This window comes from Choloepus didactylus, chromosome 1 (genome assembly GCF_015220235.1).
Source record: "Choloepus didactylus isolate mChoDid1 chromosome 1, mChoDid1.pri, whole genome shotgun sequence".
Classification (NCBI taxonomy): Eukaryota; Metazoa; Chordata; class Mammalia; order Pilosa; family Megalonychidae; genus Choloepus; species Choloepus didactylus.
In genome coordinates this window covers 113951386-113976578 of record NC_051307.1, presented here as the reverse complement: position 1 = coordinate 113976578, position 25193 = coordinate 113951386, and the positions used below count along the sequence as shown (strand labels likewise).

General features: G+C 34.2%; 1 protein-coding gene and 1 non-coding gene across 7 annotated transcripts in view; both read left to right on the top strand.

Annotated features, from left to right (window-relative positions):
• PIK3CA (phosphatidylinositol-4,5-bisphosphate 3-kinase catalytic subunit alpha) overlaps nucleotides 1–25193 on the top strand; it is an 89658-nt gene that overhangs the window by 38934 nt on the left and 25531 nt on the right. For 2 of the 6 annotated variants that reach the window (XM_037840147.1, XM_037840159.1), the window contains exons 2-7: nucleotides 4295–4363; nucleotides 15676–16104; nucleotides 16631–16840; nucleotides 18271–18521; nucleotides 19976–20221; nucleotides 24436–24521. In XM_037840147.1, the coding sequence (XP_037696075.1) occupies nucleotides 15753–16104; nucleotides 16631–16840; nucleotides 18271–18521; nucleotides 19976–20221; nucleotides 24436–24521 (1145 nt within the window). In that variant the 5' untranslated portion in view covers nucleotides 4295–4363; nucleotides 15676–15752. Of the gene's footprint in view, nucleotides 1–899; nucleotides 919–2341; nucleotides 4364–12554; nucleotides 12887–15675; nucleotides 16105–16630; nucleotides 16841–18270; nucleotides 18522–19975; nucleotides 20222–24435; nucleotides 24522–25193 lie in introns of those variants that run through there. The other 4 variants (XM_037840165.1, XM_037840153.1, XM_037840171.1 and 1 more) reach the window with 4 other exon arrangements.
• On the top strand, nucleotides 2864–2967 carry LOC119510549. Its single transcript, XR_005211963.1, has one exon. It is a non-coding gene; the product is annotated as a U6 spliceosomal RNA (small nuclear RNA).

Sequence of the window (25193 nt, the reverse complement as noted above, 5' to 3'; positions counted from 1 at the left end):
TATGATGATATCATCAGCCATTGATTGTATACTTTGGATAGTTTATATGGTATGTGAGTATATCTCAATAAAATTGTGTTAAAAATTATTTCATCATTTTGAGGGATTCAGGTTAAAAGGTAAATTTCTAACTTCCGTTATTGCCAGTGGGGATAGTATCATGTAAGGAATTTTTTTCTCCACCTTTTTTGTCTTGTGTTCCTGAAAAGTGTATGAGACTGTCAAATTATAATCACATAGACTATACAGCAACTATCAATAATAGGTTGTTAGAATTGGCTAGATGAAACTGAAAATTTATGAAGCAGCTTTAACTTAATCTTGTAATTTAAGAAATAGAGGTTTGAATGTGTTCTTTGTGTACTCTAATATATGCTCTCACTCTGCAATTTCACGACATTAGGATACTCCATCATTTATCCATCCCTGTTATTACCACCATTGGACACATACACAGAATTCTCTTATTCTATTAATGTTCCCCACAATATCTCTCTCCAGCTTAGGATCTTCCCTTGTTTCTTCACTTTAATCTTTGCAATCATTCCTTTTCCTGAGATACTTCTTTAGCCAGTCCCTATTGAAGGCTTAGAATTTTAGTTTTTGCAGTTTCCTTTTTCAGATTTTCTTTTATCTTCCTCTGCATCTTTCTTTTAATTTCAGCAAATTTAGCTAATGAGTCATAATTCATGAAACAGTTATTGGGATAATAGAGTTTAATGACATTTAAATAACCAGTTTAAAGGTTTTTGTCAGTTGATAAATTTTGTAAAGCATTGAAACTTATTAAATTATTATTAGATGTAGACCCGGCATCGTGGGACAGAGAACATCTTCTTGACCAAAGGGGGATGTGAAAGGAAATGAAATAAGCTTCAGTGGCAGAGAGATTCCAAAACGAGCCGAGAGATCACTCTGGTGGGCACTCTTACGCACACTTTAGACAACCCTTTTTAGGTTCTAAAGAATTGGGGTAGCTGGTGGTGGATACCTGAAACTATCAAACTACAACCCAGAACCCATGAATCTCGAAGACAGTTGTATAAAAGTGTAGCTTATGAGGGGTGACAATGGGATTGGGAAAGCCATAAGGACCAAACTCCACTTTGTCTAGTTTATGAATGGATGTGTAGAAAAGTAGGGGAAGGAAACAAACAGACAAAGGTACCCAGTGTTCTTTTTTACTTCAATTGCTCTTTTTCACTCTAATTATTATTCTTGTTATTTTTGTGTGTGTGCTAATGAAGGTGTCAGGGATTGATTTAGGTGATGAATGTACAACTATGTAATGGTACTGTAAACAATCGAAAGTACGATTTGTTTTGTATGACTGCGTGGTATGTGAATATATCTCAATAAAATGATGATAAAAAAAAATTATTATTAGATAATTTATCACTTAATGGTATGCCTCAGGTGGTCCACTAAGACATGTTGTGCATCAATGAATAAAAATTGATTTTTATTATTGATCATTTATGTTTCTGTTTACACTGTTACACCATTTCAGTTTGTCATTTTCATTACTCTTCATTTTAAGGGATACTGACTATAATTTCCAAGATACTTACTTCATACATTGTACTAACCAAGTATAAGGTGAAGAGTAAATGTTTGAAAGGGCAAAGTAAAGACCATCTACTAATATTTCTCTTCCGTCAGTAAGTGGATTCTGAATTGCATTACCCATATTGTACAGGCTAAAAAGAATGATTTTTTAAATATGTATCTATGCTTACATGAGCCCATATTGTTGTTACTATCATTCCTAGGACTGCTTCTCTTCACAACACCTTGACTATGTGACACGTGTGCTGAAATTAAGCTACCGTCTCTCTGCACTTCTGGGAGATCTGTGTTCCTTTGCTTGCCAGTCAGTCAGTTATCCCGCATGATTTCAAGTTTTACTGCAGTGAGATAACCCTTTTACCAGAGAGCAAATGCTGAAGGGTGATAAATCACTAAATTGGTCAACAATTGCTTGCAATGGGGTTTTTCACCATTACTAATATAATACTAGAGTGTTCTGCTATTGTGAGAAAATAGGGAGGATGGCAGGTGATTGCATCAGAATTTTTGTTTTTGTTTGGTCTTTATCATTGAAAGAGCAGAATATTTTAAAAATCGTGTTTGTTTATTTCATATGTTTCATCCAGTGCCAAAACATCTTATGCATTGTTACCTCTGGATAGACTTAGGTAGTATTCACTGAACAAAAAATACAATGTTTTATGTTCATTAGATAATATGTTTGAAGAAAAGAGAGCATTTTTGCACATGGCTCTTGATGGGTTTGTCTGATTAAGTTAAGTAAAATTGGGGTGAATTTGTTTTGGCCAATAAATCTGGCATGTGAAATGAGCCAATTAAGGTCAGACATTAAGTGATCAGCTTATGTGAAATAAAATTTCAATATGCTGTAAATTCTGTATTAGGCATCTATTCATAAGAATGCCAGTACTATATCAGTAGATATAGTATAAGAGGAAAGAATGTTTCAAGAGATTATAATAATAGCCTCTAAAAAAGGAAATCCGTTCAAGGATATAGCCTGAGATTGTGATGTTGAGGCAAAAGGATACATACCAACAAGGGTAGATAAAAGAACTAGACAAAAATGCCAGGGACCTAAGTATTGACATGATAAACAAGGGTACTCAGTACATCTTGAGCCAGATTTTTTCCCCAGTGCCTAATCTAATCCTGGTTGTATATTAAATACACTTGTTAACTGTAGTATTTTTCATGCCACTGATGCTGAATTATGTGGTGCAGCCCTTAAGGGCTTTACCTTGGGGTGCACAAAACTATAAAAGCAAGGTCCTCCTTGTATTTTTTGTTTGTAAAAGTTAATTGGATAGCAAGTTTCTTCATCACATACTACTAAAATTGGAATGGTAACAGAAGACTTTAACATGACCCCTGTTCAGTGTTGACACACACATTCAAGAAGTGCTCCATATTTTTAAGCTTATCTTTCTATTTGATTCACTTACCAGCAGGTTGTTTTCCTGCGGCAAAGTAAATTGGAGGACTCTATTTACACCTTTTTCTTAGCCTATCAATATTGGCAGAATCACCCCCTTCATCACTGCAGCACAGTCCAGATCTTGTCATTTCAGTTTGAAAATATTGTCCTGGAGGCAGCCAATTAGGACATGATTTGTGACTATCTACTTTGCTAATTTATTGTGCCTGGTAGTAGGTAATCATAAGTATAGACACCATAGCTGCTGTTTTATGACACTTGGCCTTAGAAAATAAGGAAATCTATTGGAGACAGTAGATCATGATGGAGCTTTTTGATTGATCCCTCATTTTCTTCCCCCATATTGGTTTGGCCTTCTGTCAGATCGTACAGATAAATCTGTCAAGTTTAAGATGTTGAGAAGGTCAAAAATGAAAATAGACTCTAAAGCAAAGAGGCCTTCTGTGAAGCATATCTGGGTGGAATTAGATTAATACATTCTGTGTCTGCTAGTATCCCCAGTCAGATTTGCTAGTTCTGTGTTTAATGGACTGGACTGGACTATGTAATCAATGTTTTATTTTGGCATTTTGAGTTTTTTCCTCTAAGAACAAAAACTTCCTGTTGTTTTGTGCAAATTAGATAGACCAACTGATTGTACTAAGAAACCTCTACCTGACCCAAATTTCTCTTTATTTGTGACGGCAATATAAAGTTGATATGCAGATCTCACCTTTTCTTCATTGTTGAGACAGACCATTGGGTTAATCAGTGGAATGCAGAAAAGTTTTCATACATCTATACACTACAGGGGTACCACCAGAAGGAGTAGTAATAACAATGACTAAATTGTGTCCTCATCTCATGACTCAAGGTAATAAGATAGCTGCTCATTCTTGATGAAGAAAAGAAAAGACTAAGGGAAACAATGTGAAGCAATGTTTTCCAAGTGGTCACCCACCCTCACCCATAGTAGTGGGAAGATTTGGAAAGAAAACTGTTAAGATACTCAAAGCCACTAAAAGGATTATGATAGCATTAAAGTATAACAGAAAGAAATACAAAAATAAAAGAGGAAAAGCCATTTGATAAACTTCAGGGAGAGAAGTTCTCATTCCTGATGGCTTCTGGAAACATCTTGCCTTCATCTTGTTTATTTTAGGTCTTTAAAAGTATCAGGTTAAGTGAGCTGGAAGGCACGTTATTAGTGTTAACTTTTTTCTAGGTTCTTAATTAAGATGTTTGATCTATATGTTCTTAAACTCTAATGAATTCATCTAGCTGGACTCTGAATGATGTACTCTTTTGTTTCTTCTTTCTTCTTAGATCACTAGCAGCCAGGAAACAACTATTTAACAAGTCAACCATGTCCAGAATGATCTTAGCTTCATTATGGTAAGAAAGAGTAAAGTTCTTTTTGGTGAAGCCCTAGGCATTTGAAAGAAAAAGAGGAGGGTGTTGGTTTTAATACTAGTTTAAGCTGAAAGTTAGAACTCTTTTATACTTTTTTCTCAACTGGATCCATCAGTTAAAAAAGGAACAATGCATTGTAGACATCATTTTCAAAATTCCAAGTAATAGAGTATCCAAATACCTCTTTTAAAGTATTTGGGATATGAGTCTCCTTTGTAAAGAGGAATTACAAAGGACTGTGAGCCCTGTTTTTTTTGTTGTTGTTGTTATAATCAGTAGTAAGTTTGGTAATAAACTTTTAATTGTTGTAAAATGTTTAACTTTCAGGACCTTTTCTCTTTGTGTTCTGTGGGAGCTAGAATTTTTGCTTAGCAGGAAACTGGAGTAATATTTCAAGAGCCCCCTCCACAGTTTGTATTTTCTTTATAGTAGGCTATGCTTCCTTGCTGGGTTGGTCTCTTCAGTGATCTCAGATTGGTTAAATTTTCATTGAGGCAATCAGGTGCATAACTAAGCTTCTGTTTTTGCTCCCTCGTTGAAGTATGCTGTTAGCCCTTAAATGTAGACACAGCTCCCCAAACTTAAAATACCTTAGGGTTGGTTCACTCTTTATGCAAAAGATACTGCTTTGCAGCCATTTTTATATAAAGAAAATCTTTTTCAATAAAAAAATTATCCCTCACTCCTACACATATCATACCAAATTTCCTTTTTAGGAAATTACTATTACAAATGTCTACTTAACAGAGTCTAGTATCTTTTTAAAGTATTGCTTCAGTGAACCAAATAGTTGTCTTAAGGATTGAAGGAGATCTAGCATGGTATCTACCATCTCCTTACAACAAACCTGAGACAATAAAGTTCTGGCCCCTTCCTAGACACATGGATCCTAGATCACATTGATCTAGTAGATAAGAGAGAGGAAACCTTTATTGAATTTTTTCTGTGCTCCAAGCACTGTAGTAAGGACTTTGCATATATTTTCTCACTTAATTCTTCATGACATCACTCTGAGGTAGAAACTATTTTTATTTACCTTTTGCAAATATGGAAACTGCCTTAAGATGAGTCTGACATTCCTAAGGAAGTCTTAAGAATTGCAGAACTCTCCCCAGTATTAGTAGAATTGAAGATGATGGAGCACTGGTCTAAACCAAAGCAGAAGCACTCTGATTAGACCATTTCTGCTCTATCCTTTGCTACCAAATAATACCAGAGTTGGAAAAATCTAGAGGTTTCCACAACTCTCTTAGGTCCCTTAGTTTTAGTCGTTTGCTACATGCTTTGTTAAAGATGTTAAAGGTCAAGCCACTGTATAGATTCTCTGCGGAATACTTAGCTTTGTCATTTTCTTTGGCCAGAGGGAGGCACTCCTAATTCTTCCCACTGGTCTTACCAATGCATGCCATTGGTCAGAAGGTGAGCTAATCAATAAAGAGGAACCAGAGAATTAGAGCAAAATTATTCTACTGCTAGAAAAATAACACAAAATGTTAATATATTTTTTTCATTTGAAGTGTTTCTTATTCATTTAGTTCTGTATTCTAGCATCATAATTTACCAAATACTGTCGTCTTGATCTAAAAAAGCTAATGGGGTTTCTAGAATCACCTAATTTACAATTTACTTCTGACTGACTGCTGCTTATCTTATGTGAAGCTGTGATAATCTGCCCTCACTCCCTCTTGAAGAGCAAATTGAATATTTACTGGAAAACTCCTTATCACTGAGGAATCATTAGTATCCTATTAAATTAAACATATTATGAAATATCTCTTTATTTTCCATACTACTTAACTACATTCATCTTTCTTCATCCTTTTCTTCTAACCTTCACTTTTATCTATTCATGGTCAGTCTCCTTTAGAGCTTAAATCTTAAGAAATGTTCATTTGTCCTTTCACACTAAAATTTGAATTTTTAAAATTCAAGTAGAGAAAATTATGACTACACATTTTGAGATTTGATATGGTTTCTTTATGCATCATAAAATACAGAATTTAAAATTCATGTTTTATCTAAAAATTTAAGATCGAGTATTGATTAATTTACCCTATAATTCACTTCAATAATGGCCTTTACATTTACCACATTTGATTCTGGTACTCACACTGGATCCTTAAACTACCTTAATAAAGCCCTCATACAATTTGTTAATAATCAAAAGTCTATTTGCTAAGACATCACTGACCTAGACCTTCTTTGGAATAATTGTCATTACTGTTTTTAAATCCATTTCATAGCGATGTGATTGGGAAAGCCACATGGACCACGCACACCCCTTTGTCCAGTATATGGATGGATGAGTATAAAAATGGGGGCAAAAAAAAAAAAAAAAAGGCACTTAGTGTTCTTTTTTTACTTTAGTTGTTCTTTTTCACTTTAATTTTTATTCTTATTATTTTTGTGTGTGTGGTAATGAAAATGTTCAAAAATTAATTTTGGTGATGAATGCACAACTGTATAATGGTACTGTGAACAATTGAATGTACGCTTTGTATGACTGCATGGTATGTGAATATATCTCAATAAAATTGAATTAAACAAAAATAAATTCATTTCATAGACCCTCTTTGATCCCATCCATGGGCCTCATATTAGGGAACCCTTGTCTTATATAATGCATTAAATCTCTGCAGTCTATTTTCAGAGCACTATGAATTTAAGAGTAAAAATAAATTGCAGCCCTACTAAAGGAATTTGAATTTTCTACATACCGGTCATGAGAACTTGATTTCCACCTAAGTTGTAAAGATCTCTCTGTCTCACTAAAAGCATGAGCTAAATCTGTGTTCTCATGGTCAGCTTGTAAAGGTCAGTGAAGGATAGCACTTTGAAAGAAATGGATAATATGCATCCTTCCAGAGCTAGTGTATATTACAGCTGTCCCTTTGGACTCACTCCAACAACAGCTCAATGACTCTTACGAGGAAGAGAATTTTAGAGGCCCTAACTGGGGCTCAGAAAATTGTACCGAAAGACACTTGCTTTCCATGCATCTCCAGTGCTGTGGAATTTAAGATTATGCTTCTCATCCCTCAAATCCAATTGTTCTCTAAGTGCCTTTGATTTTCCTTTACCAAAGTATCGTCATCCATCTCCTTCTCTATCTTTTCTTATTGCTGCCTCTCTTTGTTTAAGCCCCTGTTACATTTTCTGGAGTCATTTCAATAACTAGTTTTCCTAGTTATTCTATGCTTTGGGATTATAATGACAAAAAAGAAGTGAACCTTATCCTGGAAAAGTTCATAGTCTAACAGGAAAGCAAACAGGAATGTTGATCATTTTAATAAGAGTATTTTAAGGTACAGTCACAGAAATATGTGTAAAAGGCCATAGTAAAAAAGGGAGCAATTAACTCTGAAAGTACTTAAAATAACTTTCAAGGAGAATAATCAGACAATAGAATTATTAACTCAGATTTTAATCATTTGTTTCTGAAGCAAGTGTAAAGGGAGGGTTTTGTTCTCTTCTAAATTAGACTAAACTGAAGATTCATTTGGTAATTTAAAAAAAACAGGAAAGTTCATTTTTATTTTCTAGTTAATAAGTGAATAAATGTTAATGAGGAAATAAATGTTGACCTGTCTGAAAATGAGGGTGGAAAAGATCTCAACAACATGTACCTAAATATACACATTTGTAAATGTGTCATTTGAAAATCAGAAACAAGTATTTATAATCCTTTGGTCATTCAGGAAAACATGTATGCAGCTTCTGTATTTCTGGAACATAGATATCTAGAAAAGCTGCGTACTTGAGCAGATTTTGGCTGTTTGAGATGATTAGACTGTCAATCCAGTTAGTATGGATATATCCCCTAAACTTGCAAATGTAAGCTTCAAAATAGCTTTCTTATTTTAAATGACTTTCTGATGCAGCTGTTATATCGATGCTTTTTTTTTTTTTAACTGAAATTAAAACCTGAATTAAACATGTTATAAAATATACTTTAGCTCACTCTCGGCCTTTGCTCCTGAGAAGATGGCAGCGCAGCCACCCAAGTCTTCTGTTCATATGTTTGCGTAACATTTGTTGATCACCCATTGCAGAAGCAGTTTTCAGAAAACTTGTAACTGATCCAAATATTTCAGACAATTGGAGGATAGACAGTGCCACAACATCCACTAATGAGATAGGAAACCCTCCTGATTTTCGAGGGCAAAATTGCATGAAGAAGCATGATATTCCCATGAATCACACGGCCTGGCAGGTTACCAAAGAAGACTTTGTCACATTTTATTATAGACTATGCATGATGAAAGGAATCTGAGAGATTTGAATAGAAAAGATAGTGAAGTCAAAAACTGGAAAGCGAAAATTGAACTACTTGGGAGCTGTGATCCACAAAAACAACTTATTGTTGAAGCTCCCTATTATGGGAATGACTCTGACTTTGAGACTGTGTACCAGCAGAGTGTTAGGTGCTGCAAAGCATTTTTAGAGAAGTCATAGTAAAGCTGCATCCATTCATTGCTGAAGAGCAACATCTTTACAGTGATGTCTTAGGTTTTTTAGTCAGTCGGTGTGTTAAAAGTGTAATGCTTCATAGCTCAAGGCCACACCTTTGTTTTTCAATTGACTTATTGTTTTTTTATCTTTAAAAATAATTGTAGATGGAAATTAGTATTGTGTTTGGCAGAAGAATTAATAAAAATCTTTAATTCAGATAGTTTATGGGGTACATTAAATATTCTTAAACAAACTGGACCAATTATAAAAATAGTGGAACAAACAAAATAGAACCACAAAACATAATGTTTTGTGTGTGTTTTTTAACAATCATTTCTTTCCAATGTTTAACCTTAAGGAAGTAATCCAGTGATGGCTAGCATTCTAAGATGCTTATTATGATCTTAATAAGTAATTAAAACATTACTTTCAGGCCCAAGTCAATATCAGAGTTCATTGCGACTTTTAAATAATCTACCTCTTTATTACTGATATGTATAACTTGGTGGAAAAATGTCCTCTATTCACCTATTCTTTTTTACCCCAGGGCCTTTTATTGAATTAGATATCCCTAGTCATAGGATTTCACAGTCTTGATTAGAAGTATTTTGATTCACATATAACCAGAGTGCACATTTGTATGTTAGAAGGATAGGGAAGAGAATGATTTATGGAATAAATCTTTGGCATTATTCTTAATTTTTGTTTATCTAGTTTATTTCAGTTTTTTGCTCCCATTTGGACTACCTTGCCTCTGAAAATTTATATCCAGAAAAGACACTGTATGCACTTTCATTTTATGCTAATTTTGATAAATGTGTCTGTTTTATATGCACATATAACCCAAATGTTAAATATTTCATATTGGGTTAGATGAGAAAAATAGTTTAAAAAGCTGGAAAAAAGAGAATTCTGTTATGTTGAAGTCCTTAAATAATATATTAAGTGTTTTTTTAATCACTTTCATTTATAGAATATAGGTAATTTCTATGTACTTTGAGATAACTGTAATTTCAAATTCATTTGGCTATATATAAGAAAAGGTTGTTTTCCAAATAAACTTGGGAGTATAAAATATAATTGATATAAATATATATACAAAAAATGTAGCTTATGAGGGGTGACAATGGGATTGGGAAAGCCATAAGGACCACACTCCACTTTGTCTAGTTTATGGATGGATGAGTAGAAAAATAGGGGAAGGAAACAAACAGACAAAGGTACCCAGTGTTCTTTTTTACTTCAATTGCTCTTTTTCACTCTAATTATTATTCTTGTTATTTTTGTGTGTGTGCTAATGAAGGTGTCAGGGATTGATTTAGGTGATGAATGTACAACTATGTAATGGTACTGTAAACAATCGAAAGTACGATTTGTTTTGTATGACTGCATGGTATGTGAATATATCTCAATAAAATGAAGATAAAAATATATATATATATACATACTTTATGTGTATTTTGAAGTAATTAAGTCAGAAAAGGTATCTGCAGTCTTGGGCTATGTGTGGACTCATAATCCACAAAGAATTGTTTTCTGTATTCTGTTTTGGCAATATTGAATCCAGAGTAGTGTAACTTTCCTATTTCAAGATTTTAACTTCACTGACTTAAAAAATTAATGCTTCCCCCTACCCTCAAAGGACAAATATCACTTAGATTGAAAGTGTAGGATTATGGTTACAGGGACAAGGCTGGGGATCACTCATTAGCCAGTGTGTATTTATAAAATTCTCTGATTGATATCAAGTAATTCTGATATCTTAATGGGGGTGAGCAAACTTTTTCTGTAAAGGGCCAAGTAGTAAATATTTTAGGTCTTGCAGGCCCTTTACGGTCTCTGTAGCATCTGTTCAACTTTGCCATCACAGGTGGCACAAAAGCAGCAGTAGGCAATATGTAAATACAGTTTTATTGGCTGTGTTAGTGGTATTTGGCCTGTGGGCTATAATTTGCCAACTCTTGCATTAAATGATGAAATCTGGAAATTCTAGAAGTTCTAATACAAGCAGAGAAGAACTTTCAATTTAGGGATTAAAAAACAAGTCAAGATACCATTGTCTTCTTGGACTGAATGGGTGCACATCAAATGTTCAGATGTTGAATTACACAGTGAATTAAGAAGCCTTCCATTATAAAGATAACAGAGTCTAAGACTATTGTTTTTTACCACTCATTTCTGCTACTTATTTTGTCCTTCATCTAAGAGCCAAAATACTTTCAGTACTCTCTGCTCAGACACAGTAATTTTACACCAGAACACAGAAATAAAAAAAAATTTCTTATCAGCAAGGTATCTAGCATATATTCCATAATTCAAAACTCATACAGTGGATGCTCTCATAACATCATTTGCTTTGTTTACCTTTAGTTTGTAGACTACTGTAAAATGCTGATTGGGTGTTGAGACTGACTAGAGATGAGTAACAGAAGGGAATACTACCATAAGCTGGCAGGCTGGCAACCGTGGGGAAATGACCATTGATTGCTAGAAAGCAAGGAGATGAGGTTCATTTTTTTTTTTTTTAAGTAGCCTGTTGAATTTTTTTTTTTTTTTTACAGGGTGGTCTTTTTTTATTTTTTTCAATTTTTAGAACATTTTCATTACCCCAGAAAAGAAATATAGACAAAAAAAGGGAACTCGAATCCTCCCATACCCCTAACCACCACCCCCTCCATTATTGATTCATAGTATTGGTATACTCTTGTATACCAATGTATACATTTGGTATATATAACAAATGTATACATTTGTTACTCTTGATGAAAGAGGGATCATTTTTAAAAGACACCATCTGCAACCCGGGATCATTGGTTTTAGGACCAGAAATATACCCAAACTCCTCAATAATCCTTAAGAGCTTTGCTATATTGGATTTTAGTATATAGCACAGTTACTGATACATATAATGAGGACTCTGACTCATGAAGTAAAGGGTAAATTGTGAGTTATATTTATGTTCTAAGAAAACAGGACTGCCCTAATTAAAATATTTATCATTTAGATATATAGAAAGTTAGGATAAGCGAAACTAATTTATTTCCTAAGAGTACTGAGTAGTCATGATTTATAAGTATATGAATGTTTAGCCCTGGCATTCTGAAGTCAGACCTCCAACAGACTGCTGAATGGTTTTAGTTTTGGTGACCTTAAACGTCCAAATTGCAGTTACAAGCATTTTAATATTAATTTTCCTGTTATTAATTCTCCCTCATTGCTTTTCAAATAAGTTCTTCTTGTAGATAGAATATGTATTTAAATTAGGATAATTCCATCTTTATCACCATTTACTTTTTACTGTAATCTAAAGATCTTTTTATTAAAGTTTCATATATTCAGATTTCTTAATTTTAAAGAACTTTGGGAAATTGAGAAGGATGTAGTTGTTACCTTAGTTTGATGTTGATTTTATTATATCCTATATTCAAAAAGCAATTTTAAGAAATCTGAAAAATTTTTTAAATTGTGAAAAAAAGTCACATCATTCTTTTCCTCAAAATACTTGTGTCTCCCTTTTACTTACAATGTACAACATAAAATTCATACTCCTTGACTCCTAATTGCTTTCTTCACATATCAGCACTTGAAATTGGTACTGCTTTATGAAGCTCCTTGTTTACTTGCCTTCCTCTGTAAAAGAACGTAAACCTTTTTTTCCCACCCCTTTCTAGTGCGAATGCTGGATAATTCGTAAAAGCTTGAAAATGTTGGTATACTTTATAGTTTATTAATAATATTTAACATTTATACTGTGTCCTGATCTCTTTGCTTACATGTTTTTCATATTTTTTGTCTAATCCTCAAACAGTCCAATGAGATAGATGCTATTTTCCCAGTTTAACAAAGGAGAAAAAATGAGCTTCTGTGAGATGAGCTAAACTGCCCAAGGCCTCACAAATACTTAGATGGTGGAGCCCGAATTTGAAGCCATTATAACTTTGGAATCCACCAAAGAATCATAACTGAAGCCTAAATAGCAGCATGATTATAATGTGGGCTTTAAAGTCACCTAGACCTGATTCAAAATCCACTTCTAACATTTACTGGTGGCAGGTAACTTTATTTCTCTGACCTTTAGTTTCCTCATATATAAAATACCCACCCCAGAAGAAATATTGCCCACCTAAATGCATGGTATATAATAAATAGTGTAAATGTTAGTGCCATTCACCTCTGCTGCGTTTGTGTTTATGTGAGCTCTAGGGTAACGGTTTATAGGCATGAGAAGGCAAATACAACCATTTGACAAGTAAGAACATTAGTATCCTCTCACTTCTGTGTATAAATCATAATGTCACCATAGTATACCATAATGTTAACTAGTTCCTGCCTTCCAGGATCTCTAAGTGTTTTATGGTCATGATCAGAGTCACACAGCCTTAGTGAGTCTTCAGTATTTAAAAGTTAAATTGATTGCCCATAAGTATTCTTCAGTAAGGAATGGAATCAGTCATCCCTCCACAGAACCTGACTTCTCTTTTGCTAATTCTTAGGGAACATCTAAAATTCTGGTTTATTATTTGTTATGTAAAATAGTTGCCCATGTAAACCATGTAAAATGATTCCATAATACAGATCTGTTAGTGCCATTCAGCAAAGAAAACCATATACACAGCTGCTGTTTTGGTGTGGCTTGTGTATTTGGTTTTGTTTTTATTTGAACTTTTTTATGCAGGTAGATTATCAAGTTAAAGTAGTCATGTGGCATTTTCCCTTGGGTTCTTCACATTCTGGGGGATGTTTTAAACAGTGTAACTTAAGTCACTTCTATAATTATATATACAGATTGATCCATCTGGGTATTTTTACGAGCCAGTGGATTTTCTTTAGGAAATAGGATAATTACATTTTAAATCCCATAACATCAGTGGATCTCTTTTATAAGTTTGAAGAAAATATTTTCAACTATTAAAAAACCAATTTTCTTATATTTTTCATTATCTTTCAATTAATTTCTGTATTTCCAGAGGTGAGGGCAGGGCTGGAAATTCTGCTGTCTTACTCCTCACCTCCTTCATATGATATAACCTGTAAGCATACCCTAGGCACTGAGAATTGGTACAGCAGAAATGTCTGATCAAATTAGGTCTTACTTGCTCTCTTTAGATCACACTGGCTGTGAGGTGGAGAATGTAGGGGGCAAACATAGAGGCAGGGAGACTGTTTAGGCCTCTGCAGTGGTCCAGACAAATGATAATGTTGGTCCAGCCCAGGCTATTGAGAGTGGTAGTGAAGGAGTGTAGACAGATTCAGGAAGTAGAATGAATAAAAATTGTTGATGGGTTGAAGATAGAGTGTGAGATAAAGAGAGGAGCCAGGGATGACAGGTTTCTCAATTAGATGCATCATATGCCTCACTTCCCTTTATTTGTTCAATTTCTGCTTATCCTTAAAGGACTCAGTTTGTAGGTTACCTCCTTGTGGGGGAGTTTCCCATCCCAACCTCCACTGAGTTAGTTAACCACACTCTGTGCTTTTATAGCACCTGGCACTTTTTTTTTTCTGTTTTATAATTGTGAATTTAATTATCCCCCCACCCCACCTACACATACACCATACACACACTCTTCACACACACTCATGACTTCAAGTCTTGTGAGGGCAGGAACCACATCCATCTTATTCTTCAGTATATTTCTAACACCTAACATAGTCCTGAAGACAGCACTAGATAGATTTTTGGTGAATAAGTGAAGTATGATTTATGGCTATTGTCCACAGTTCCTATAAAGTAATTGCACATAGTAGGTTATCTGGGCCATTTTGATTAATTTCTCTAGCTTAGCTTTCATTTCTTTTTATTTTCTTGCTTTACCTTTACTTGTACCCTTACAGTTTAGATTACTAAATAAAAATATATATATAAACATAAACAGTAAGAAATAAACTTGTATCTTGTGGGTCTTGACAATGTCTTCCAAAAGAACCCCTAAGATCATTGAAGTCTTAAAAACAAATAGGCCTTCAAATCAAAATAGTGCTTAATGTAGTGTAATATTAAAAGTGGTTAATATGGTTGGAGCATTGAACTGAAAAGAGTCATGCATCTAATTTGTGTGTATATCAGTTAGTTTCAGTCAGAAGTATTAGGAGTTGGGTTGTATGTGAAAGTATACATTCATCATCATACTTGAAGAAAAATGCACTGATGATGCTTTATATTATTGTAAATATATACCCATATCATTTAAAAACAGAATGGGCTAAGATATCAGCAAGATAAGAATCAGTATAAAAAAAAAGAAATTAAAAACATTGATTAAAAAAAAAAAGAAGCCATGTAATTTCTCATTAGTGCAGATTGTGTAGGGAGACGGGGAGGAGAGGAAAAAGATTTAACTTCTAGGCTGTATTTTACTCATCTTTAAAATTACATCAAGGACCCCATGATCTCAAAGATCCTTTCCAGCCCAAATTCTATTGCTCCATAAAATAGAAGAGAATGGTAAAGGGTAATACATGATGGAAAGGTTGGTTTACAGCTTACTTTCCATTTTCCCATAGCCTCAGATCTGAATTGAGGAGACCTGACTTAGAGAGTCCATACAAATGTAATGTTTTTTAATTGAATGACTTTATTAAATTTAATGAAATACAAATGGTTTTCTAATTTCTGCTTCAAAGTCAATTCTTTACATCCTAATTTGGAGCAACAGTCTCGGTCAAAATAGTTAAGATGAATTATTATTACTTATCCTTGAAGTCCCCTTGAAGGCAGGGACTGCTTATGCTTACAAGATACTGATTGTTCAAACTACAGAAAATGAATTTTTATAGTTAGCTATGCCATAAATGTATGCTTCTATAATTGTTTCTTTTAATGTTTTCTTTCTTTGCTTTAGGTTTCTGCTTTGGGACAGCCACGCATCTAATCTCTGAAAGTAATTTTGTATATAAAACTTGTAAACAATCAGAAACAATGCCTCCAAGACCATCTTCAGGTGAACTGTGGGGCATCCACTTGATGCCCCCAAGAATCTTAGTAGAATGTTTACTACCAAATGGAATGATAGTGACTTTAGAATGCCTCCGTGAGGCTACATTAATTACTATAAAGCATGAACTATTTAAAGAAGCAAGAAAATACCCTCTGCATCAACTTCTTCAAGATGAGTCTTCTTACATTTTCGTAAGTGTTACCCAAGAAGCAGAAAGGGAAGAATTTTTTGATGAAACAAGACGACTTTGTGACCTTCGGCTTTTTCAACCCTTTTTAAAAGTAATTGAACCAGTAGGCAACCGTGAAGAAAAGATCCTCAATCGAGAAATTGGTATGATATAATTTTCAACTAAATGGCATTGTCATCCTGTTCTAAAATGCAAATAACTATGAAGCTTAACCATAAGACTCATTACTAAAGTATTTCTGTCTCAACAAGTATCTTTGTAAACAAACAAAAAAAAGCTTTCTAAATAAAAATCTTTATAAACCTAACATGTTTTTGACTAGTGGGCTAAGGAACTATTTTTAACATCTTTATATTATTCTATAAGGTTCTCTTTAAGAAATACTATTTGTGGGGATGACTTAGATTAGTTACATTCCTGTTTTGTTTATTATTCTTTAAAAATGATTAATATACATAATGTCAGTGGCAATTTTAGAGTATGTTATGTTTTATATATTAAAAATATTTGGGTCCTTCTCAACTCTTACTTTGTATTCTTCAAAAAAATTTTGACCCTGAGAAATTATTTTATTATGATCTGCCAAATCCACAAATTCCCTGTTTGTAATAAACATGCTCATCTCTTGTATTTAACAGAATATTGTATTATTTATATAATTTTTTTAAGGTTTTGCTATTGGCATGCCAGTGTGTGAATTTGATATGGTTAAAGATTCAGAAGTACAGGACTTCCGAAGAAATATTCTCAATGTTTGTAAAGAAGCTGTGGATCTTAGGGATCTTAATTCACCTCATAGTAGAGCAATGTATGTCTACCCTCCAAATGTAGAATCTTCACCGGAACTGCCAAAGCACATATATAATAAATTAGATAAAGGTAAGAATATTGCCAATCAACTATAATTGGTTACTGCAGTGAAATATTTCTACCTTATGCCTATATTCTTGTATGGTATTTTTTTCCCAGCTAGATGATAAGCTCCTTGAAGTCGGGGACTGCTTATGCTTACAAGATACAGTTAAGCACCAGATACACAACTTGCATACAATAAATATTAATTGATTGAAAGGATTATGTGTGTATCATGCTGATCAATTGGTAAATTACTTATCTCAGAATAAAATTCAAGAACTTATAAGTTTGAAATTCACTGTTTTTTTAGGATATCGAGGAAATTAGAGCTGATTCTATTTTTACAAATAAAAACAAGTGTAAATAAAAACATTTTATGGTATTTGAAGGAAATTTTACACATTCCTGTTATGTATACGAAGAAAATTAAATAATTTTCTTAATATTAAATACAGTAATTAAGTCTGATCATAATGAGTGATAATATATAGGTTGACTTTGAGGTTTAATATATCAAAAATTTCTAGAATTAAGTAAATATGAAAATAAATAAAGCATATTGTTTTGGAAATGAAAATGTCATTAGATTAGATATTTATTTTTTGAGATAGCAAAGCGAAGATTTCAATTTGAAGTTATAGAATAGATTAGCTCTCAAATGCTATTAAATATAACATTTTGTTAGTAGAATAAGTTAAGACAGCCTGTTACTATTTCACCCATGTAGTTTAATGCAATATGACATAGGATTTTCATTTGATATTCTTTTCTGAACTTTCTAGCATATTTTTTTTTAAATTTAAATGGAGTGCTCTTTTCATTTTACTCAACATTGTAATGAACATTTCCCAACATATAGAAGTTGAAAGACTTGTACTGCAAACACCCATACCACTCTAGCATAGTTTTCATCTTTCCTTTTTCACCATCTCTGTGTTTACCCTCTGACTTAATTGTAAAGGGGAAAAAAATTAGAAAATCAGTTTCCTCTCCCCTCCTTCTCCTTTCTCTCCCCCCTACCCCCATCTTTTCGATCATTCTAATTCAGTATCTTTCTTTTAAGTCTCCTTTGATTCTTTCTTTACTTCCCATAGTTGCCAAAAACCCTTTCACTTTAGACACTGCTGAGCCTTTGATACCATCATGAGGCAGTCTTCATACATGAAGTGTGTCTTGCAGTTTAGAATGGAGATTGGCTTGATCTCAGGTGCTTGTGACCCACTAGTCACAGCTTTACATGCTTGCCATAAAATGTGAAATTTGACAATGATCTGGCAGCCCTATAGATTTGAAGATTTCCTGTTTCAACCTGATTTTTACTTATATTTAATTAAGTTGATTATAAGTCATTTCTGACCATGGCTAGAGTAATGGTAGTACATACTTTTTGAAATTCGGCTCTTGAAAATGAAATATATTTGGTGGTTTTATCTAATAATCTTTTTCTCTTATAGGGCAAATAATAGTAGTGATTTGGGTGATTGTTTCTCCAAATAATGATAAGCAGAAGTATACTCTGAAAATCAACCATGACTGTGTTCCAGAACAGGTGATTGCTGAAGCAATCAGGAAAAAAACTCGAAGTATGTTGCTATCATCTGAACAACTAAAACTCTGTGTTTTAGAATATCAGGGCAAATATATTTTAAAAGTATGTGGATGTGATGAATACTTCCTAGAAAAATATCCTCTGAGTCAATATAAGGTGAGTAACAAGTTTCAAGAATATTAATTTTAAATTTTAAACTTAATACTATCTGTATTTTAGAACATACTTTCTGAAAATTCAACAGTTAATATTAGTAAATAACATTTGCAAATTATTTCTTAATCATTTTTTTATTGTAGAATATAACATATATACATAGAAGTGATAACTTTCAAGTGCAATTTAACAAGTAGTTAGAGAGCAATAAGGTTTCAGTGGCTAAGAGAATTCTGATAGAGTCAAGAGGCTGTCTTGGAGGTTATTCCCATGCAGGCTTCACCCTAGATATGCCAAATGACCACAGTATAATAAGCCCAAGTCAAGAGTAGTCCTGAAAACCCTGAAGAGTACCCAGATCCCTATCTGAAACTCTATAAAAGTTTCACTCACTGAGTTTATTCTTCAGAAACTTAAATCCTTCAGAGAACTCCTATGACAGTTAAGTCCCAAAACCCAGAGGCAGTAGCCTCTTCAAGAACATCAACCAGATGTGTCCCCTTTTCACATAAAGTTGACACCCCTTTTCAACATGAACAAGTTAGGGTGGTCACTACCTAGACATCCCTGCAAATTATTTCTTATACTATAATTATTTACTTTGAGAAACTAAAAATGGTGACAATGACACTAAATTGAAAATAGAGAATATTTTATAATTTTTATCCCCTCTCAAAGTAATGACACTGGAATGTAATTAAAATAGACATTTCAAAAACAGCTTTATCTACTGTTAATTGAGATGTACTAATAACACTTCCCTACTGTCTGTCTAGTTATTAAATAAATACCTGTAAGAACCAACTGTGTACGTACCAAGCATTATGCCAGGTACTGATTTATGATCCTGACTTTCATAGTTTACAGTCTAATGGAAGTTATGAGTAAGAAAATAGGCAATTATAATACATATGCAGTAGCATTTATATAAAAATCTCTTTCCTAACAACATTTCAGAATTCAAGTCATTGCAGTTTAATATTTTTAAAAAATACATCCATGGTTTTATCTGTCTTCTCTCTTTGTAGTTTTTTGTTTTGTTTTGTTTTGTTTTGTAACAAAACAAGTGTTTCTCAAGAAATGTTTAGACGAAGAGAAAGTAGGTAGCTACCCTGGATTCAACACGAATATGATTTAATAGAATGAATTACAGAGGCTAACAAAATGAAATTGCTTTTCTTTAACAAGGACAGTGTTTTCACAATGAAACAGTTTCCTCTTATACAGTTTATTACCAGAGGTGCTTGGTTGAGCCTCTGCTATTATCTGACTCTCAAATGTTAGTATTTTAAATGTTACAAATATAGCAACAGTTAAGAAATGTGGTCTGTAACGTTTGATTTTATCACCTTTGCAGATTAATATGGAAATTCTCTCATAATGCTGTTACATGTTGCTTTTAAATGAAAAACCTTATATGAAATGTTTTTTCCTCCCTGCTTAATCTCTTATAGTATATAAGAAGCTGTATAATGCTTGGAAGGATGCCCAATTTGATGCTGATGGCCAAAGAAAGCCTCTACTCTCAACTGCCAATGGACTGTTTTACAATGCCATCTTATTCCAGACGCATCTCCACAGCTACACCATATATGAATGGAGAAACATCTACAAAATCCCTTTGGGTTATAAATAGTCCTCTCAGAATAAAAATTCTTTGTGCCACTTATGTGAATGTAAATATTCGAGACATTGACAAGGTATAGTCAAATGCTGATGCTTATATTGCATTAAAAATTATTTTATATAAACCTTTATATTGAATTATATGATAATCTATTGACCTGCAGTATAATGTTTTCAGATGGCTAGAAAAATACCCAAATCTCAGAAAATAAAAATATATAATTTTATTTTCCATTCATCTTAGCAATTACATACCTCTTAGTCCTTTATCCATAATTCTAATATCTGTAGTTCAAATACCGTAATTCTGACATTCTAATAATTCTAATATCTGTTGTTCTACATTCTTAAGACCAAAAGTTTTATAAAATTCATTTGGCAGGAAATTCTGACCTAGCCTGAAATGAAGCTTTTTATAGTCTCTATTTATCCTACTTTGTGTGAATATTCATGTATTTTGTTGCAGAAATATTAATGTCTTTATGGGGTGCTGCTCCAGGTGGTAAGGGTATTAAGTAATACTAATATATTTACCAACTTATCTTTCTAAAATGTGTAAAACTGAGTTACAAAACTTATCCGGCTTAGAGGCTTTCAGATGAGGGGTTGTGGTCCTATATTAATTTTTGCAGTCTGTTGTCTCCATGGTTATTAATGGATGAAAGCAGCAACAGACTTCATTGAAGAATCTTAAGTCAGTGTAAATTTATTATATATGTGAAGAAGTGGAGAATAAAAAAGCTATATCTGGGGGACCAAGAAAATGGCGGCATAGAGAGGAGTGGAAGTTAGTTAGTCCCCCTGGAACAACTAATAAACAATGAGGAACAACTAGTAAACAATCTGGAATAACTGCTGGGGGACAACTGTGACTGTCCACACATCATAGACCAACCTGAATTGGGAGGAATGCCTGAGATCGCAGCATAAAATCTGTAAGTAAAAACTACTGACCCTAGCCGGGAGCTCCCTCCCCCCATGGGAGCCCAAACTGCAAAACCTCGCTGTGATAGAGAGCAGCACTCTCTGAACAATCGAATATGCCTCAGTCCAGCTCCAACTGGGGTTTTAATTAACGAACATGGACTGCTCAATACAAGCTGCAAATCCCCAACAAGCAGACAGAGGTTTTTAGTGACAACTAATCTTAAAGAGCCAGAGGATTTCTCTGTCCGGGGAGGGGGATCCCAGAGGACCAGGTGCTATCTCTGGCCAGTGGGTAAAGCTGGGGGGACTGTGGACTGGCCCTGAAGGGGGGCTTTCTGTCCCTTTTTCTCTCTTTCAGCCTGGGCGGCTCAGTGGAGAAAGCCGCAGTCATTTTCAGTTCACAGCGCTCTGACTCAGACGAGCATGGAGATAGCCAACTCAGAGAGACAAAGAACCTATTTTAATGCTGATGATCACTCCCTAGGGGGTGTATCTTCCCTAAGAGGAAGGAGGTGGTGCCCAGCCCTACTACTGGCCTCCCATTCAGAACCAGACCCCAGAGCCTGGGGGAAAAATGACAAAACAGAAACTAAGCAGGCCATACCTCCTTACACCAGTCAGAAGCTTCAGGCTGACAGACATCACTTGCTGGGCAGGTTAGGAATAACACAGCAGCTAGAGGCCTCACAGAGTGTGTCAGTCTTCTAAGACACACCCTCAGGGAAACCTGATACTGAATATTGTCCCCTTCTGAGATCTGAGCCCATTCTGGTCTGGGAAAGCCTGATTGAGGTAACCAAGGAAACCAGATGCCTAGACAACAGAAAACTACAACCTACACTAAGAAAAAGGAAGTTATGTTATGGCCCAGTCAAAGGAACAAGCTTAAACTTCAACTGAGATACAGGAATCGAAACAACTATTGCTAAAGCAATTCAAAAAGTTTACGGAAGATATGGCAAAAGAGATGAAGCGTATAATGAAAACACTGGGCAACCGTAAGGTAGAAATCAAAAGTTGGAAAAAACAACTGGCAGAATCTATGGAAATGAAAGGCACAACACAAGAGATGAAAGACACAATAGAGACATACAACAGCAGATCTCAAGAGGCAGAAGAAAACACTCAGGACCTGGAGAACAAGACACCTGAAATCCTACACACAAAAGAACAGATAGGGAAAAGAATGGAAAAATATGAGCAACGTCTCAGGGAATTGAATGACAACATGAAATGCATGAATGTACGTGTCATGGGTGTCCCAGAAGGAGAAGAGAAGGGAAAAGGGGCAGAACCAATAATAGAGGAAATAATGAACAAAAATTTTCCATCTCTTATGAAAGACATAAAATTACAGATCCAAGAAGCACAGTGTACCCCAAACAGAACAGATCTGAATAGGCCTATGCCAAGGCACTTAATAGTCAGATTATCAAACATCAAAGACAGAGAGAAAATCCTGAAAGCAACGAGAGAAAAGCAATCCATCACATACAAAGGAGATTGATAAGGCTATGTGCGGATTTCTCAGTACAAACCATGAAGGCAAGGAGGTGGTGTGATATATTTAAGATACTGAAAGAGAAAAATCACCAACCAAGAATCCTATATCCAGCAAAACTGTCCTTCAAATATGAGGAAGAGTTTAAAATATTCTCTGATAAACAGACAATGACAGAATTTGGGAATAAGATACCTGCTCTACAGGAAATACTAAAGGGAGCACTACAGACAGTAGGAAAAGCCAGGAGTAAGAGGTTTGGAACACAATTTTGGGTGATGGTAGCACAGCAATGTAAGTAGACTGAACAAAGATGACTGTGAGTATGGTTGAAAGAGGAAGGTAAGGAGCATGTGGGACACCAGAAGAAAAGAGTAAAGATAAAGACTGGGACTGTATAACTGAGTGAAAACTAGAGTGCTCAACAATTGTGATAAATGTACAAATATGTTTTTACATGAGGTAGAACGAATGTCAACCTTGCAAGGTGTTAAAAATAGGGTGGTATTGGGGGGAAAATACAATCAATGCAAACTAGAGACTATAATTAACAGAAATATTGTATTATGCTTCCTTTAATGTAACAAAGGCAATGTATCAAAGCTAAAAGTGTATAAGAGGGGGACTTAAGGGAGGGGTATGGGACTCTTGGCATTGGTGATATTGTCTGACTCTTTATTCTACTGTATTTTAATGCTGTCTTTCCTTTTGTTGCTTCCTAGCTGTCATGTTTTTTTTTTCTTTCTCTTTTTTCTTTTCTTTTGTCTCTCTACCTTCTTTGACTCTTCCTCCTGCTTTATGGAAGAAATGGAGATGTTCTTATATAGATAGTGGTGATGGTGGTGAATGCATAAATACATGACTATACAAGGAACCATCAATTCTTTACTTAGGACGGAATGTATGGTGTATGTGTGAATAAAACCGTCTTAAAAAAATGGGTTGATGAAGAACCTTGAGGACACTATATTGAGTGAAATAAGTCAGACACATAAAGACATATATTGCAGGGTCTCACTGATATGAACTGATTATAATATGTAAACTCGTAGACATGAAATATAAGTTACTAGGGAATAGAATGAGGCTAAAGAATGGGGAACGGTTGCTTATTAAAAGCAGAATGTTCAACTAGGTTGAACTTAAGTGTTTGGACAGAGGTAACGTTAGCACATTGTGAGAATAACTAACAGTGCTGTGTGGCGTGTGAATGTGGTAGAAAGGGGAAACTCAGAGTCACGTATGTCACCAGAAGGAAAGTTGGAGGTTAAAAGATGGAATGTAAAAAACAGTGAATCCTGTGGTAGGTAATGTCTATGATTAACTGTACAAATATTAGAAATCTCTTTCATGAACTGTAACAAATGTATGAACTTATAACCAGAACTTAATAAAGGGGCATATAGGGAAAAAATATACCTATTGCAAACTATATACTACAGTTAGTAGTATTTTAACATTCTTTCATCAATAGTAACAAATGTATTATACCAATACTATGAATCAGTAATGGAGGCAAGGTGGTTAGGGGTATGGGAGGATTTGAGTTTCCTTTTTTTTTTGTTTGTATTTCTTTTCTGGAATAATGAAAATGTTCTGAAAATTGAAAAAAAATTATTTGTGGTGATGAATGCACAGCTGTATGATGGTACTATGGGCAATTGATTGTACACTTTGGATCTTTGGATAATTGTATGGTATGTGAACAATCTCAATTAAAAAAATAGCTATGTCTGAACAAAAAATCTTAATTGGTTCTCTTTTTCATATCAGTTACATTATTTTGATATTTAATATTTGGTTCTGTCTTGTGTGTGTGTGTGTATTTGTATACACATAACCTTTTCTTTTTTTTTTTAGATCTATGTTCGCACAGGTATCTACCATGGAGGAGAACCCTTATGTGACAATGTGAACACTCAAAGAGTACCTTGTTCCAATCCCAGGTAAGGAAGTATCCGGATTTATATTTCCAAAGATCATGTTAGTGTTCAGCATTATAATCAGTTAAAATAGTGTGTTTTAAATCATTAGGTTTACACAAATCATATAAATTACCAGACATTTACATATAGAACATAAGGACTTCTCTCAAATGAATATCAGCCACCGGATCACTCTAAAATTAAACAAGAAAGGATTTTCTGATTATTTCTTCCCTCTGAATCAAGGAGAGAACAAAATATTGTTACAATTTTGTGCTGATCATTCCCTGCATTAGATCTTCTTTGTATAAATGGACCATATTTTTTTATCTTTATCCGTAATAGAGCAAAAATACTAGAATAAATAGGATTTATTTTACTGGTAGAGTTTTATACCCTAGATTGGCTAGTAAAAAATAAGATTTTTATACCATTTTATGTCAGTTAAGTTTTATTCTATTTATAACCAAAAACTAATGAAGAAGCCCTCTGGAAACTTTTCACAGTTAACAGTAGGTAACACTGAGGTTTTACCATGGGCCAATGATTCTTCTAACTGCTTCACTTACGTTTTCTTGTTTAATCCTCACAACCTTATGAGGGTAGATACTATCATTCATCCCATTTCACAAATGAAAAGAGAGTCACGTGTTTAGTGAAATACAGGAAACAGGACGCTATTTCAGTCAGTCT